This window comes from Micrasema longulum, unplaced genomic scaffold (assembly GCF_059751315.1).
Source record: "Micrasema longulum isolate JH-2025_06_02 unplaced genomic scaffold, ASM5975131v1 h1tg001895l, whole genome shotgun sequence".
Classification (NCBI taxonomy): Eukaryota; Metazoa; Arthropoda; class Insecta; order Trichoptera; family Brachycentridae; genus Micrasema; species Micrasema longulum.
In genome coordinates this window covers 206,716-224,082 of record NW_028279069.1, presented here as the reverse complement: position 1 = coordinate 224,082, position 17,367 = coordinate 206,716, and the positions used below count along the sequence as shown (strand labels likewise).

The 17,367-nt window shown below is 31.1% G+C and overlaps 1 protein-coding gene across 3 annotated transcripts in view; it reads left to right on the top strand.

Annotated features, from left to right (window-relative positions):
- The window catches only part of LOC148273619 (ATP-binding cassette sub-family C member 4-like), a 50,014-nt gene that overhangs the window by 4,723 nt on the left and 27,924 nt on the right, over positions 1–17,367 (top strand). Inside the window, exons 1-2 of one of the 3 annotated variants that reach the window (XM_088238426.1) lie at positions 12,672–12,983; positions 16,787–17,309. In XM_088238426.1, the coding sequence (XP_088094552.1) occupies positions 17,122–17,309 (188 nt within the window). In that variant the 5' untranslated portion in view covers positions 12,672–12,983; positions 16,787–17,121. Of the gene's footprint in view, positions 1–12,671; positions 12,989–16,786; positions 17,310–17,367 lie in introns of those variants that run through there. The other 2 variants (XM_088238428.1, XM_088238427.1) reach the window with 2 other exon arrangements.

Here is a 17,367-nt window from a genome sequence, read left to right as displayed (position 1 = left end):
TTGTCAATGCTTCTTTTCTTCTTTTTAAATGATTTTCACTATTGTAATGTTATTACCCTATGACTTGTATAAATGGACAATGTCCGTAAATACAAAAATAAATAAAATACCAAATAACATGAATAAAAATTATAACAGAGACTACAATAGACATATTTAACCGGATTGTGATCCCATGGTCCTGTCACATAGGTCCTAAGAAGTACACAGTTTGAACCCCGCTCTGCCACAACTTGATTCTCATTTTCATCATCATCATTCCCTTTCCACACCTTATGGTGCATAGGGCACTGAATTGGTAAACCTATCGCGGTGTATCTTGATCATTTTTGTAACATGTTAATTTACCTTATGACCTTAATTTAAGCAGTTCTGAGTAGCCCTTTGGTATTTATTTTATTTTATTAACATAAACGGCAAATCTGCCTTTTATAAAAAATTATAATACCAACATATTTGGCTTAATTTTTTTTTTTTTTTTATAACATAAATTTCCTTATACCCAAGATTTATTAAAAAAATTAAACCTAAAAATTATACAAGATTTATATTTTAAAAAATAACCTAAAAATTATACAGCGTATTCAGTAGACAGTTTAAACAATTCAAGAATAAATGTAAAAAACAAAATTAAATAATAAAACATTCTCAAGTAATACTACAAGAAAATCATAAGTTCTGTTTCATACAGCTGGGCAAAGTGAACAAAAAACTGTATACATTATGAAATGCATGAATAAATAAATATAATTTCCATTCACCATCTTTAAAAAAGTTCAAAAGGTTTGTTCTATAGGAACAATAACCCTACACTAAATATATCAGATACGTGGGAATAACTATTGCCGAGTTCATGAAGTCTGTTTAATACGGCATTACAAGTATACACTGTCCGTGAATTGTTGCTACAAAACGGTGGCACCTGTCTAGTCATTCTTCCAGGCACCCTGAAGTTGATGAGAGATAACAGTTCAGGGCAATCCCATATTGAATTTACAATTTTGAATAAATTTAAAAGGTCTATAAGATCGTAATTTAAAAAATCATGACTGATTCTAAGTTTAAAGTTTAAATACCGTAAGAATTTTTTTTGGACTATTTCAAGAGAATTTTGGTGACAGTTTAGTCAGGAGTCCATATTATGTTAGAGTTATGCTCTAACTGGCTTCTCACTAATGAAGTATACATTAACTTCAAAGTGCCTATGTTTTTGAATTCCTTAGTCACACGTAACATGAAGCCTAACATTTTTAGAGATTTACTATATAAAGATAACTTCCAAAATCTTCATGTCATTGGCAAACAGCAATATTTCCACATCATCAAATAAAGATGATAAACAGTATTGGGCCCAGATGGGAACCCCGAGGAACACTACTAGTAGCACAGAAAGATTAGGATAAAGTGTTACAAATTTTTACCGTTAGTGTTCCATCAGTGAAGTAGCTTTAAAATCATTTAATCAAGAACAGTGTCAGCCCGCGCTTTCACAGCATACGTCATGATAGGTCTCACACATCTTCATTACCTATCCGCACCTAATAGTGCATAGGGCACTGCATTGGTACACCAATCGCAGTGTATCTTGATAATTTTTGTTACATGAAGGTAAGATGATCAGTTTTACGCTTCAGGTACCAGTCCAGAGACTGTGAAATATTCTAGTGTGAAAACTCACTTAAATCAATATTTTATATCAACCATGTTGGGAATCGAACCCGAGACCTGTTGCATGGTAGGTTAACGCGCTGACCTTTACACCACACCAGGAGGCCAACTCACACATGTCTTGTATATTCTGACCTTTCTATAGATACGCATATCCTTATTTCTCCATATTACATTCCTCAGACACCCCGACACACTTGATACTTTGTTGACCTGTTCTCGGACTTCAGTGTATAAATCGTTATGACGATTTTTACTCCATCTATTGGATATTTTTAATTCCTTTTTATTTTCCAATTTCTTCATGTGTGTTAATGTTTCTATTTCATTCAATCTACAATTTACTAAATAAGTAAATAATTTGTTCTATATTTAAGTTCATTTTTCACAAATGTAAAGTATTTAAAGCAGGCTTTAAATATTAATAAAACCTAATCAAGACACTGGTAAAAATATAACATTGTGTATACAGCACCATGTTATATAATAAAATGACATTATAGATTGATAATATTCTTTGACAAATTTACAAGAATTCATTAAGGAATGACACAGGTAGAGGTGCAAATTGCTTTTACCTGGAAGTCTAGAAATACAGGTGTCATCAGACAACTAAGTAGAATACCACAATACCACATTATTTACCTACCAGCTAACAACTGTGTGGATACTCAATCATATAAGTAATTTGTAGACACTGCGTGTAGAATATTACACTTAGATTGGTTGTTTTGTAGGTACAGTAAAACTCCAATTACATGGGTCAATGAGTTACACACGTTATCCGAATATGCAGAAATGTGGATAATTGAATTAACCATAAAATTAAAATTTTTCGAAGGAAAACACAAAATTAAGATCAGCTTTTTATTGCTTTTGAAATAATAGGCCGTACTTATATAGGTATAGTAAATAAAAATCTCTTTCTTACACCTGTTAAAAATATTTTTATGTGTATTGTGATTTGCTGTCTCTTTATTTTAAACTGTTGAGGGCAACGCAATATTTGATATATATGAAATACGGTTGGTAAGGCAATAACTTATTTTTATATTTATATATTAGATGTTTTTTCTGAAAAACATTACAAGAATCTGAAAGGCCGTGAAAACCTACAAACTTTAACCTAGCTGGACCGAAGGGGGGGGATTCGAATCCCCCATAGACCAATTTTTATTCAATAACTTGAGTATTATTAAAGCTATTTGCCGCATATTTTTTGTAATTGTTAAATAACAATAATAAGCATTTTCCTGTTTTTGTTTTTAAATTTTCAAATCGTTTAATATTAAAACAAAAAAAATAACAAATAATACAAGGGTCGATTTCACTTTATGTACATTCGCATTCGGCAAACTAACAAAAATGAATAAAATACACGAATGAGTAAAATATGTGTATGTGAAAACATACATAATTAAATTATTGCATGGTCATAAATACTTCCAACTTTTTATTCTCGTGACGCTATATACAAGACGGCGCTGGGGTCGTTTAGTCCCCCCGTTCGGATCATGTGTAATTTTTGAATGCTTAGTAAGGAAAAGGTTAATAACGTGTCTATTTGTTATATGTCAGTGACTTAAGTATCAATTGAAAAACAAATTAAAAATTGTACTGGCCACTTTGTAATGTTATAAATGACATGTGAATATTGCATGACTCATGATGACAAAGGAACTTTGTACTAATTACACACGAAGCCTTAAGAAAATAATTAAGTTTATTATAGATACAATGAGATGGATAGATATATATTTTATCCTATATAGATACGACAAAAAATACCTATTCATAGTAAATTTGAAATTAATTTTGTAATAATTGTAGATATTAATTTTCATAGACTTTTTCCTATTCCACAGTAAATTCATACCTCCCTATGTAAAAAAATAATATGTAAATAAAAAACATTTTAGATAAAGAAAATCGAATGGATATATAAGGTTTTAACATAAGTTGTGTCCGTTTATTACAAATAAAAAATTGAGCACCAAAAACAGAATGGTAAAGGTCATTCGAAATGAAATTTTCAGCTTTACGAGATATTGAGTTTTCTTTTACATTATATATATTATTTTATTTGACAACAAGCCTTCAAAATGGAATCTCAAGTAGATGAAAGCGAGCATTTTCGATTTCAATTGTAGGCACATACCTGTATACCGCCATCTTATTGTCCAAATGTTTTTGAAACGCGAAAACATAGTATCTTCACCATACACTGTGCAAATATCGCGAGTAGCTTTTTCCCCTTGATTGAACGCGAACAAAAGGAGGTGTCAAAAAGGTTAAAAATAACAACGCTGGATAGGTTTTCCTTGCATAAAAATGAATTTTAGATTTGAAGAAAAGAAATTGTTTAATTTTTTATTATATATTTTTTATGCTAGCATAACAGGCTTATGAAAGTCCCAATGGATTGGTATTAATTATATATAATTTATTAAATAAACTTAAAATAAACAGTCTAAACAACCTAACCTTAACAATCTTTTAAGACGTAGAATAAGATTCTACGGGCGTCTATGTAGTTAGATATTGTTTTATGCAAGAATATTAAAGCAGTCAAAACCCTTCTGAATTCCAAACTGAATACTAGTTATTTAATATTTATTTAATTTAATACTAGTTATTTAATATATAAGGGTATTTAAAAATATTATTATTTATTATATAGAAAAAGGAATAGGTCCATCTACTCTTTGGAGAGCAGTCAAAATGCTTAATATTATACAGTTGTAAAGTGGACACTTAAACCAGCCAATGACAGGTCATATATAACCCCTGTACATAAGTAGACTTCCATATTTCCTTCTCCAAAATGTTCACCATTCTGTTGTGGTTCGTAATAAGAATAATTAAATAAATCTGAGATCAACACTTGCCCATGCGATGATGTTACTCTCCATGATTTCTCCCGTCTATTGATGCATTGCCCCTTTTTTAGTCTGCAGAGAATGCAACTGGAGGCGCGATGCAGAAGTCCAAATGAGGATTTACACGATGTGCATGTAGTGATTAGTCATAGGGACTTGTCAAGAGAGGTAACATTATACATGACAGATATAGTGAAGGCAATAAAAGGTATCAATGATAGCAGGACACCAAATGCCGAACACTATTCAAGTGGATCGGAAGATCTGTTGACGAATTACAACGGTCGGCCTTCTTCTGACGAGTTTTCTGTGGTTTCCTCTTGAACACAGTCACAGCCGAAACATCTTACCGATCCTTACATAAAATAACAAAATAAAGGTTTTCATTGAAGTAAATTTAATATAAATTTAAAAGAAAAAAAAAACAAATTTTAAAGTAAACAAATAAATAACTATAGTTTTGAAGTATATATTAACCTTGTACATTACAAGCAAGGTAAAAGAATAATGCAACTAACATATAAACATAAAAAAAAGAATAATTGCGTATGTAAATTAATTTGATTATATCATTGCACTAAGTAAACTCCAAATCGATAAACAGTATAAAATCAATAAAAATACCAAAATCTGATTGCTCTATACCGACGGAAATCGGACTTAATATTAGATGATTAAAATTGGGTTATTACACTTGATTGCTATGCCACAACCTTTATTTTGTTAGGTAAACATCAGTTTATTAGAGCAAATAAAGATAACTTAAATAATTATGAGATAAGTAAATAAATACAGTACAAAATAATATTGGTTACTTTTATAAGATTGTTCTTATGTCTGTGCTGCAGAAAAAAAAATTACATTTATCAAAAACTATAAAAAATCAATTTTTGATAGATAAGCCTCACGAGCCGTAACCTGTTTTAACAATTTATCATGATATTTCACTTTGATATCTTCAGGAAAAGATAAGTATCATATTATGAAGTTGCACAATCAATATGATATAGTTAAAGGAAAGGTGTTAATCAAATATTGCATTGTGAAGTTTTGTTTCTTAGAATTTTCTGTTTGCTTAAAACATAAACGTGATAATTGAAATGTTTATTTTGGGGTCCAGAAATACAAAGTACCAACTCTAATCTCTTGACGTGAACAGTGTTTTGTGTTTGTCAATTTTTTGTCATTAATTTGAAACCATAATTTTATGTTGTAACCATAGGCGGTTCCTTAGTATGCGCGTAAGTGCAATGCACAACAAAGCAAAAACATGTGTAAATAAATTATTAATAATGAGTAGAAATATGTAATACAAAGAAACAGGAATTCATTGCAACATTAAACTCGTACAACATTATTCAATATTAGCACCAAAAGATTTTTTTACATATCTTGTATGCACGCGCAATCGTTATTGTGTATATTCTGTTTTGCATGAGATTTTACTCTGATTTTGTATGAAAAATACCAGATCTTCTAAAATTGCGGCTTGAGCGAGATAGACTATGCTGCGTACCGGTGAATCGTGCGTCAGAGGGAGAAGACAAAATATAATATAATCCGTGAATTGGGTTGTGGTCCTGTGGCTAGTAGAATTTTTTTTAAAAATGCACTTGTTGAGAGAATCAAAATCAAAATTTTGAATTTGAATTTTCAAAAATATTTTTAAAACTAATCAAAAGATAGAGTATTTAAAACTGAGTAAAATGACACCACTCTCATCTCTCTAGCTCAATTAGGAGAAAAGGTATGGTGATTAAAAAATATGTCGGTTACGTTTTTTTGGTGGATTTTGGGAAGCTTTACACAGCCATAATTTTGAAACCGTTTGAAATATTGGAAAAAATGACACTTTTCTTAATTTATATGAGGACAACCTTCATACCGTTTCATCAAATTCTGAGGTGATTAAGTATTTTTTTTTATTTTAGTGTGTTGATTTCATACGAAATGACCCTTTACTGGTTTGAGTTGGACACCACCCAAAATATAAGTACACATAGTGTTGTTTTTGCCTATGTAAAGAACGGAACATTTTTCAGCGTTTAGTGAGATTAGCCAGTTTTTAGTCCACTCATCAATGTGGTTCAAATCCTGGAGACCAGAGTATAGAAGGGGGTTTGCAAACAGTTTGGTGTCATCTGCAAAGATACTCGATTGAAATATGTACACTTATGTGATATCATAGCCAAACAAGAGTTAACCAATTTTCGTTGTGCAAATAACTTCTTCTTCTTCTTCTTCAGCCTTATTCTCTCAACTGCTGGGTGGCGGCCTCTTCCAAACGTCTCCATTCCTTCCAATCACCTGCTTTCATCGTCCATGTTTTGCCGGCTATCGAGGCAATGTCATCGACCCATCTTTTCTGTGGCCTTTCGACACATCTTTTGTTTGCCCATGGTCTCCAATTTATTATTCTGGGTGTCCACCTGCCATCATTTTGCCTCGCCAAGTGTCCTGCCCACTGCCATTTTAATTTTGCTGCACGATCCATGATATCCACTACTCCGGTTCGGCGCAAATAACTACATATTTGCATTTGTGGAAATAAGTTATTATAAAAATAAAACAACTTTGTTTTTAACCTCTAATTTTTTTTTTTCCACTGACCGGTTTCAAAGTAAACAAGCTTCATTTCCTATTTTATTTTATCCATGTTTACTAAATACTACAGGTGGAGCTAATAAATCAAGTCTTTTTTTCTCTAAAAGGGTGGTAATTTGAGATGAATACTTTCGAAACTAGACAGGAGTGGACTAAAAGAAATATTGTTTATTTGGTTATTAATTATGTTTTTCTTATTATGAATCGCTTTTTAATTTCTAAGATTTCCAAATTGTCTTATTTTAATATTTTATTTTTAACATGAAGTACTTAAAATCCAGTGTCTTAATTGAAATTATGATGATCAGATGGTTTGCAAATTCAGAAAAAAATAATATTTAGGCACCTTAAGTGTTCTTTTACTCTAATATTAAAGTTTCTTTTAGTTTTTCCAATGTAGATTGAATCACAATCATTACAATTTAATTGGTAAATGCCAGATTTATTATATTTATGGACTTTGTCTTTGTGATTTTTTTTAATGTTCCTATATTATTAGTTGTGTAGAATGCAGGTTTAATGTTTGATGGTAATAAAAAAAAAATGGTGGTTAAAAACAAAGTTGTTTTATTTATTTTATTATAATGAATAACCAAAAAGTTAGGGCTTCAAATATAAACAAAATATTACAAGTGTTTATATGTTTACAAAAACATGAAACATGCTATTTTACAACATTTTACTCTCTCTCTCGAACAATTTACACTTTGTCTTGTACAGTATTTTTGTTCCTGTAACTTATTCATGTCATGCAATCTGTCTTGTAAAATTTTGCTGTATCATTGTCTTCGTATCTTTGTTGTCTCACAGATTTTTCATATTGTGAAAGTATGTATATGTTGTAGGGGAGAGGTATTAGGATTAAACCGTTTTGGATGATTCAAAATTAACTGTTTTGCAAACTAATTGTAATTATGTTTTTTTTTTCTGTCCCTGAATAAAATACTTATCTGATCTTATCTCCTAACCTCGTAAAAAATAGTATGAAAGTTGAAAATGTTGTTTACCAGTCCAGACGATGCTTACTCAGGTGAAAAGCGCTCATTGGTCGAAACAAAAAGAGAAAACTTCAACAAGGAATTTAATTGAAATATACAGGGTGTTCTTTAAACCCTGTCACATCCGAAACCACGATGATCAGTATGGGCAAGAAGACATATTAGCATATTTAAAAAAATATTTAGAACAAAAAAAAAATTAAAAAGAAAATATTAAAAAAACAAATGGTTGCTTACTTCTGCAGGAGAGAAGTGAGGGCAGCGCGGCGCAGTGTCAGACTCCCCCCTTCCCCCTCCTCGTTTCACCCCTGCAGAAGTAAGCAACCATTTGCGTTTTTTGATATTTTATTTTAAAAAAATGAATTTGTTCTAAAAAAATATTTTAATGTCCCAATATGTCTTCTTGCTCATTCTGATCATCGTGGTTTCGGATTTGACAGGGTTTAAACAACACCCTTTATGTAAATCATTAACTATGGAGTTTTATGAAGAAATATCTACAAAAACATCCATATTTGATTTTTGATAAAAAAAAGTTTTTTGTTTTTTGTTCTAAGGACCCCTATTCTCCCCTATGAAGACGGTCTATCTGTGATTAGTGTATTTTATTACACAGTAAATATGCACTAGATAAGAATATTTTACCACAAGTTAGTTTTGTATAAACAATTTTTATTATGTCTTTTTTTTAATAATCACAAAACTTTGAAAAATTACACCGCTGATACATAAATTATTTTGGCTCAGTGGGAGTTTTGTTATTTTGAAATAACTCCACCCGTAACGTCACGAGTTCAAGTTAGTCAGTTGTGCTGCTTTTTAAAATAAGAAACCCCGTAGCTGTGAAAATACACTTTACATTGGAAAAAATGGCTACCAGGAAACCAGAAATTTACAACAACATGTAACAATGCTATAGTTGATTGGTTATTGTTCACTTTATTTTCGAGAAACTTCACCGTACAATTAAATTCTTTAATTTTTACTGTGTGTAAGAAAACATTTTTTTCCTTAGCTCGGAACTTCGTTGTTGGGCAGTCAGTAAAGTAGGCGGATTTTAAAAATATAAGATTCATCGGGACGTCACCTAGTTGGGTATACTGCCTTCATAAGCAAAAAGGCAGTTTTTTAAACAAAAAATACAATGTTAAATAATGTTCTACAAGAAATTTCAAACCATTTAATGTATATCAATGAGCAGTAAAAAAAATATTTCAGTACGAAAAATGATATAGTTTAGGTATACTTATCTTTTGGGTGGTGTCCATCTCAAACCTGTAAACCATCAGAAAGATCTCGGCATAATCATATCAAATTAAAAATGGGAAACTCACATCACATCTATTGCCAAGATAGCACATCTATTACCAAGATAAAGCCAAGTAATAATTTATTTGATTAATAAAAGGAATTCTAAAATATCACTCCAGAGGTATTTCTCAAAATATACAAGACCTATGTAAGACCTTTATTGGAATATGGATAACAAGTATGTAGTTCCTACTTTACTAAAGATATCGAGCTATTGGAAAAAGTCCAAAGATGTGCTAAAAAAATCCCCAAATTACTCAAAAGGATGCCTTACCACGGTAGATTAAAAGCACTAGGACTTACATCATTGGAAGAAGGACGGAAGAGAGGGGACTTGATAGAAACTTATAAGATACTCAATAATTACTATGACTGCCCCCTGCATGAGATGTATTAATAATTTAATCCCAACACAAATTTACGGGGTCATAACTGGAAGCTCTATTGTCCCCAATTCCACCTCAATCCCGAGAAAAACTTCCTTTCCAGCAGGGTGATTTCAGACTGGAATAAATTGCCAAGTCTAGTTGTCCATTCCATTTCGGTCAACCAGTTTAAAAATGGTTTGGATGCTTTTTTGAAGGAAGAACTTGGACAAAAAGCAGTACACGAGATAGAGGTGCATCAGCAAAGGCTACCTGCCTATAACGAATAATAAAAATAATGTTTTTTAAGCAATATCTAGAGATCCATGAGCAAAAACTCAGTGTAGATATGAAAAATACAGGTTTTATGCTTTAGAAACAATTGACATACTGTGTTTTTATTTATGATTATTTTTTTTTAAATTTGCATTCACAAACACAAACATCAACAGATGAAATAATTGAAGGGATATAGATGTTCAAATATGGGCAGAATGGTGAATGTTACACAGTGTGTAAAGTGCCCACTTAAACCAGCCCATGACAGGTCATAAGCCCTGTAGATGCCTTGACTTATATATCACCTTCTCTTAAATGTTCTTCATCTCTGTTGTAATATGTTGAATTTGCATAAAGTTGATAAATACTAAATAGTGTCATATCTCAAAATATGACTTTTGCAAATGACTTTTTTTTTGCTTATGACCCCAGTATAGTATTTATTTAACATATTACAACAGAGATGAAGAACATTTTGGAGAAGGTAATATAGAAGTCTAGGCATCTACAGGGCTTATGACCTGTCACTGGCTGGTTTAAGTGGCCACTGTGTAACATTAACCATTCACCTCATATTTGAACATCTATATTCCTTTAATTCTTTCATCTGTTGATGTTTGTGAAGTTAAAGAGCTAAAACCTTTATTTATGCGGGTGAGATTCATCTAATTGAATTATTTCACCTACATACTAGACAACGCCTGAAAATGTTATTTTTTCAATTTCTATACCTCTTCATGGACCAGCAGTCTGATTCTAAGTTCATGATATTTTTTTATGTAAATACACGAGATAATACGGCTACGAGAGCGTTTGGAATACTGCCCAGAATACGGATTTGAATTTATGTTGGAAGTAAAGCGCGGCTGTGTTAATTTCAGCTTTAACTTGCGATAGCACGGTCTCAGAATCAGACCCGCTGGTGGATTTATCAGTGGTTAGTATTTATTTAAAAAATATTTTCTGCATCTTTTTCTTAACCTCTTAATTTTGTTTTTAAAAAGCTTTTTAGGGATATAAATGTTAAAATAAACTTTTTGATGATTCAGTCAAAAAGCAAATTTGTGCAAATCATGGTAATTTTTGACCATGTTGATCATTTGGCAACTTTATTCCCACATTACACAGATTACAAGTTCATTAAAGAATACAAGATTGTATCTTTACTATCTGATAATAATTTTTTGACTATCACGTTTATTTCATTTGGTAAATTCTCTTTATTACTCGTTAGAGAAAACCGTTATGTGTGTGAAACTAGAATCAGGATTGAGTGTTTTCGACTCGATATACATCTGCCTCATAGTATAGTGGTTGGCACGTTCACCTGTCACGCTTAAGATCCCCGGGGTAGATTTCTTGCGAATCTAATGATTCAGGAGCCAGTTTATATAGACAATGAAATATAGGAATAAAATTTAGCTCGAAGTCTTGTATGTTTATGGTGTTTATGAATATATTGTAAACCATGATTTTTTTGCCCTTGTTTGTCTTTGCTACATAGTTTTATGTTCTTATTGTTCACTTTCTTGTATAAATGTTTCTTTATGTAACTGTTGTAATTGGCTTAGGCCTAAATACAGGTGTTCTTTAAACCCTGTCACATCCGAAACCACGATGATCAGTATGGGCAAGAAGACATCAATTTGCTAATGCATATTAAAAATAATATTTAGAACCAAGAAATAAAAAATAAAAAAATATTTAAAAAACAAATGGTTGCTTACTTCTGCAGGAGAGAAGCGAGAAAGTCGCGGCGGCGCGGTTAACGGTGTATCAGACTCCCCCTCCCCCCTCCTCGTTTCTCCAATGCAGAAGTAAGCAACCATTTGTTTTTTCAAATATTTTATTTTGTAAATTTTATTCATTCTATAAATGTATTTTAATGTCCCAATATATCTTCTTGCTCATCTGATCATCGTGGTTTCGGATGTGACAGGGTTTAAAGAATACCCTGTAATATTTAAATAAAAAAAAATAAAAAAACTTAGAGTGCTAAAACAAGGCCGAATGTGTCAAACTGAGCAAAATGACTTTGAAGATTTTGACATTCACAATTTTTGACCACAGATCAACATAAAAATCTAATTTTACATTCAAATGTCTATATTTTTTGTTTGTGAACAAATTTTGAATTTTATCACATGAAAATCCTAGGACCGATTTGGATTTGAGCTAAGATTACCTTAGATTACCTAAGATTACCTAAGATTATCTTAGAGCTAGCTTAGATAAATAGCTAAGAAAACCGGTAGACATAGAAAAGTCGGTAAGTGGTTATATACAAATATTTAATAACATTTAGTAAGATTTATCAATATAAACCCTGATGATGGTTCTGGTTCTAATCCGCACACCAAACAGTGTTCATCATCCGCCTGGACACAGTAATATTCTTATAAACTTCTCATACAGCGCCTTTTTATATAAATACACGTTAATGTAAACCACACAGTGCCTCTTCTCCCCAGGAATAAAACTCACCGAAAAGTTTAGTTTATCTTTTTTTATCAGTAGAATAATATATATGAACAAGCATATTAATTAAGTGTTCAGTGTAGAGTCAGCGCGTGACGGTGGAACACTCACAATCAAAGAAGACATAAACAGTGATGTTGCAAATGTGACATGATATAAAGTACTGTTATTTCATTGCTTACAATAATTACAGTATTCATAGGCATACTTAGTTTGACCATAGCAAGGTTTAATATAATGTGCCATTATTATCAAAGTTCTTAGTTTTAACATACACATTTTTATAGTGATTATATGTTTTAAAGTTATTTGTTGCCACTGTTTCTCTGTCCGCACCCAGTGATACATGGGGCACTGCATTACTCCAACCGCAGTGTATCTCGATCATCTGTAGTTTGAGGGTAAGGTGAACAGTCTTTTTTTTTATAATTTCAATTTTATTTATTCATATATATATTACAAAATGGAATATCTTAATTCATTCATATAGAAATAATAAAAATAATAAGGTAAAATTAGGTATATGTAAAAAAAACACATAAGTATACATAAGACCCAGAAAATAATATGTTAAAAAAGTAAGAGAATCTTGTAACGAAAAACTCCCTCAGAGACGTGAAAAATGTCAATGTCCAAAGTAATATTGTTCAACATAGAGATAGCCCTTCCAACAGGCATAACTATTGGCAAGTTGGTCCTGTATATTGGAATGTGAAACAGTCTATGCTGACGCTGTCTAAGGTAATTATCCGGAACATAAAATCTAATGCTCCGCATAATTTCAGTTAAGTTAATCTAATAATACACATTATAGAAAGAGATACTTTACATAATTGTGTGGGAGACATTTGTGTACATGTGTGAATGTTTGTGTGAGGATGCATGTATCTGTATTATAAGTTAATTTAATATTATTATTTTTAGTAGAATCATTACAATAATGACATTTCACATGCGATTCAATTTTTATTTTCAAAATTATAAACTATATGATTGATTCGCTATGCTTTAAACAAAATATTGGTTTCAGTTGTCCTCTTTGTTATACTTTGTTATATATTACTGCAGCTTATTTCTTGATACAAAATGTATAATGAATTTTAACATCTCAAAACCCAGTTGGTATATTTTCCTTCCTGAGTTCACTCGCAGATTACAGATATTTTTTGAAGCTCCTCTATTTGGAGAAAAGCATTTCCAACAATATTTCCTAAGGACGATTTTCCGTTGATAGTATTCTGTTGACATACGACGCCATTTATTTCGTCCGCCCGCATAGTTAGTGGCGCTCTGCTCGGTGCTGCATCAATTTTTGGCATTATTTATTTTTAGAAGTAAACAAAGCGGACGGTGACGATCACATTTTTCTTCAATTTTTTTGTCTATTTCTAATGAATGTTATTGATTTTTTAAAAAGTTTATTCAGAAAAAAATATTTATTAACGTTTCCCATTACATAAAAGAAAAAAACTTTTTTTGCACATAATGGGGAGTGACTTCTTACAATACTGTGTTTGTTTTATTTTTAATTAGTAAATATTATTCAGTATAAAACGTAAATTACAAAAAAAACGTATGGTGTTTTCAATCAGTGCTATACAAAAAAGAATAATGAATTTTATATTACTAATTTTTTAAATATATATATTTTTAACTTTTGCATATATGAACTGTATTAAAATAATGGAGAATATACCTATATATTTCGCGAAGTTATTAATTGTTCAACAAATTACAACAAGGATGGAGAATACCTTAAATAAGGGAATCTGGAAGTCTAGGCATTTACAGGGCTTATGACCTGTAATTGGCTGGTTTAAGTAACCACTTTACACACCGTGTAACATTCACCATTTTTCCTATGTTCGAACATCCATATTTCTTCAATTCTTCCATTTGTTGATTTTAGTGAAGTTATCTTAATGACTCTGAACATTTGGACAAACTCAAATATTGTTATTGATTGTTGTTTAAATAAAATTTTAGAGAAATTAAAAGATTGCTTTTTTTTTTACCTTACATTTGTGTTATAATTGTAGTTTTTCCCATCGTGCAACATTACGCGGCGACATCACGAATGCGCGCGGCGAAAGTAGGGCATAGTGGGGGAATTATTGGACACAGTCTGATTGTATTCAAATATGATTCTACGCTCCTTCTGGACTATTCTTAATTCTATGGCCATGTGTATACTTAATTACTTATATGTATGTTTGTACATGCAGGTACAAATTATGAAAAAAAATATAGCTCACCTATTAAAAAAGTCACAATTTGCCACTGGTATGTAGTGCATGTATGTATATGTGTTGAAATGTATGTAAAACTGAATAAGTGCTTAATCTATTCTGTGTCTAATGTATTTTACATTATTTGAATGATCAATTATATAAATAGTGTTTATTATTATCGGTAGGGAAATTTTATCTGGTGTAAATAAAAGACTTAAGAAATGTAAACAAATCATTTGATTCAAGAGTACATTTAATATTGAAATCAGTATGATCCTTTTCGACTTGAATTAATTTCCACGGATAAAATATTTTATCTTCTGTATGTACTGAAGTCCGCCTCGTGGTCTAAGTAAAACTCTCTAAAAGTCTCTCATTAAGGAAATCAGATTTAGTTTTAGTTTTGTATATGGTCGTTGCACCGGCAGTATCTGTTAAGTGATTTATTTTTTTTAACTTCTTATTAAGATTTCACAATTTCATTTCAACAAAATGTAGTAAAATATTTTGTCAAAAAAAATTATGTATTTTTCCTTTTTGTCATGAGTAAAAATGTACTTAAAAATAAAATCCATCATCAAAAGATACATTTTTAAAATTATCTCCTTAAAAAAATTCAGATATTGCCTGTGCAATGACGATATTCTTTGCATAGGATTCATTGAATCACCTATAAACGTCAATAAATTACAACTATATAATATAATTCAACAATTAGTAAAATAAACTCAATAAACTGATAAATTCTAATCAACAACCCAATAAAAATCAACAAACTAATATCAATAAACACGAATCTAATGACAAGCTGTCTTGTCCTGAAAATATTCTTCGACTCTACAGTAGCTCTTTCCAAACAGGCTGTGCTTGACAAAATTTTTAAAAGTTTTTGCTGTCAAAGCCTGAATTTCAAGAGGTACCTTGTTGTAGAATCGTACGCAGTTTGAGGCGAAAGAATTATTCATTTTTGCAGTCTAGTAGTGGGCACAACTAGCTTACCTTTATTTCTCATATTGAACCTATAGAAATCTCTGTCCCTCTTAAAATCATCAATATTGTTGTGTACATTTATCAAATATTCACAAATATATTGACATTTGACTGTCTATATAAATTATGACTATAGCCGTCTTCTATAGTTACTTCAGTTTCATGTAGGTTATAGTCAGTCCAAAATACATTTGTAGTGAAAGACGGCTATAGGCTATGTGAAACTGATGTAATTATATGGTAAGAGATTTGAGGGTATTAAAAGCAAACTTAGAAATCTCCACCAAAAACGGAAAATTCGTTTTTGATGCCAAAATAAACTATACATAAAAACCTGCCTACCTTAACAATATTCTTATTCAAAACCGTCTCTAAATCTTGCAAAAACAGATTTCAATTATACTACTTGACACTGCAAACTTAGCATTCTCCATTGACTTCGTGGAGCAGAATTAGAAATCTCACAATTTAAAAAAAAAAAAGTTTTTTGAAAATATCTCAGTAGTAGGTTCAATGGAGATTTCTAAGTTTACTTGTAATACCCTCATATAATGCCCCTATAAAAAACAGTCACCGACAAAAGTGTCCCAGCATGTTAGTCAAATAAGATTTACTTCAAATCGTCAACTAAGGTCCAATGAAAATGGCCATCAAAATCAAATATTTGGGCAAATCATAAGAACGCAAAAATGTGAAATGTACCAAAAGATAAGAAAGTTATGGTTTGTGTCCATATGAGTGGATCCTATCAGAAAAGTGTCCGCTAGCATATTAAAAAGGTGCTTTAACACTAGAATTTTTCATAGTCCTTGGACTGGTACCGTTAGTAAGAGCTAGACTGATCATCTTACCTATATGTAACAAAATTATCAAGATACGCTGTGGTTGGTGTACCAATGCGGTGTCCTATGCACCATTAGGTGCAGAAAGGGAATGATTATGACGATGAAAACTAATACATGTATATTTTTTGTTTGTTTCAGATTCGAGCGCCTTAGAACCAAAATTTTTTAATGAACACACAAGATCAAACTACGCTACAACTTAAAACTTTACTTACTTTGTGCCAATAGATTAAAATAATAATATTTAAAAATATATATTTAATATAAAGTATTTTTTTAAATAATATCTAATGAAAACCTTGCTCATTTTAATTAAGTATTATGTGATCCTGTGAATTTGATACCAAATATTAAGATGTTAAACCTTATTTTTATATGTTTATCTGTGATGTTAAGATGATTGTATTTTTTAAAGTGTTTTTAACTTATCGTGCCTTTAATTATTAAGTGAAAAGTGAGATTTTATCGCAATCATGGAGAGGGGAACCAAATCAACTCTCCCGCCAAATCCCAAGGAGACGGCCAACATATTTTCATCGTTGTCCTTTTTTTGGACAGTGCCAATTTTTATAAAAGGTTATAAGAGACCGCTGGAGTTGCAAGACATGTATGAAACACTCAACAAAGACAAATCAGACAATCTCGGAGCCACATTAGAAAGGTATGTTTTACTTTTACAGATATATTACATTTAAAAGAAAAATAGAAATATACATAGG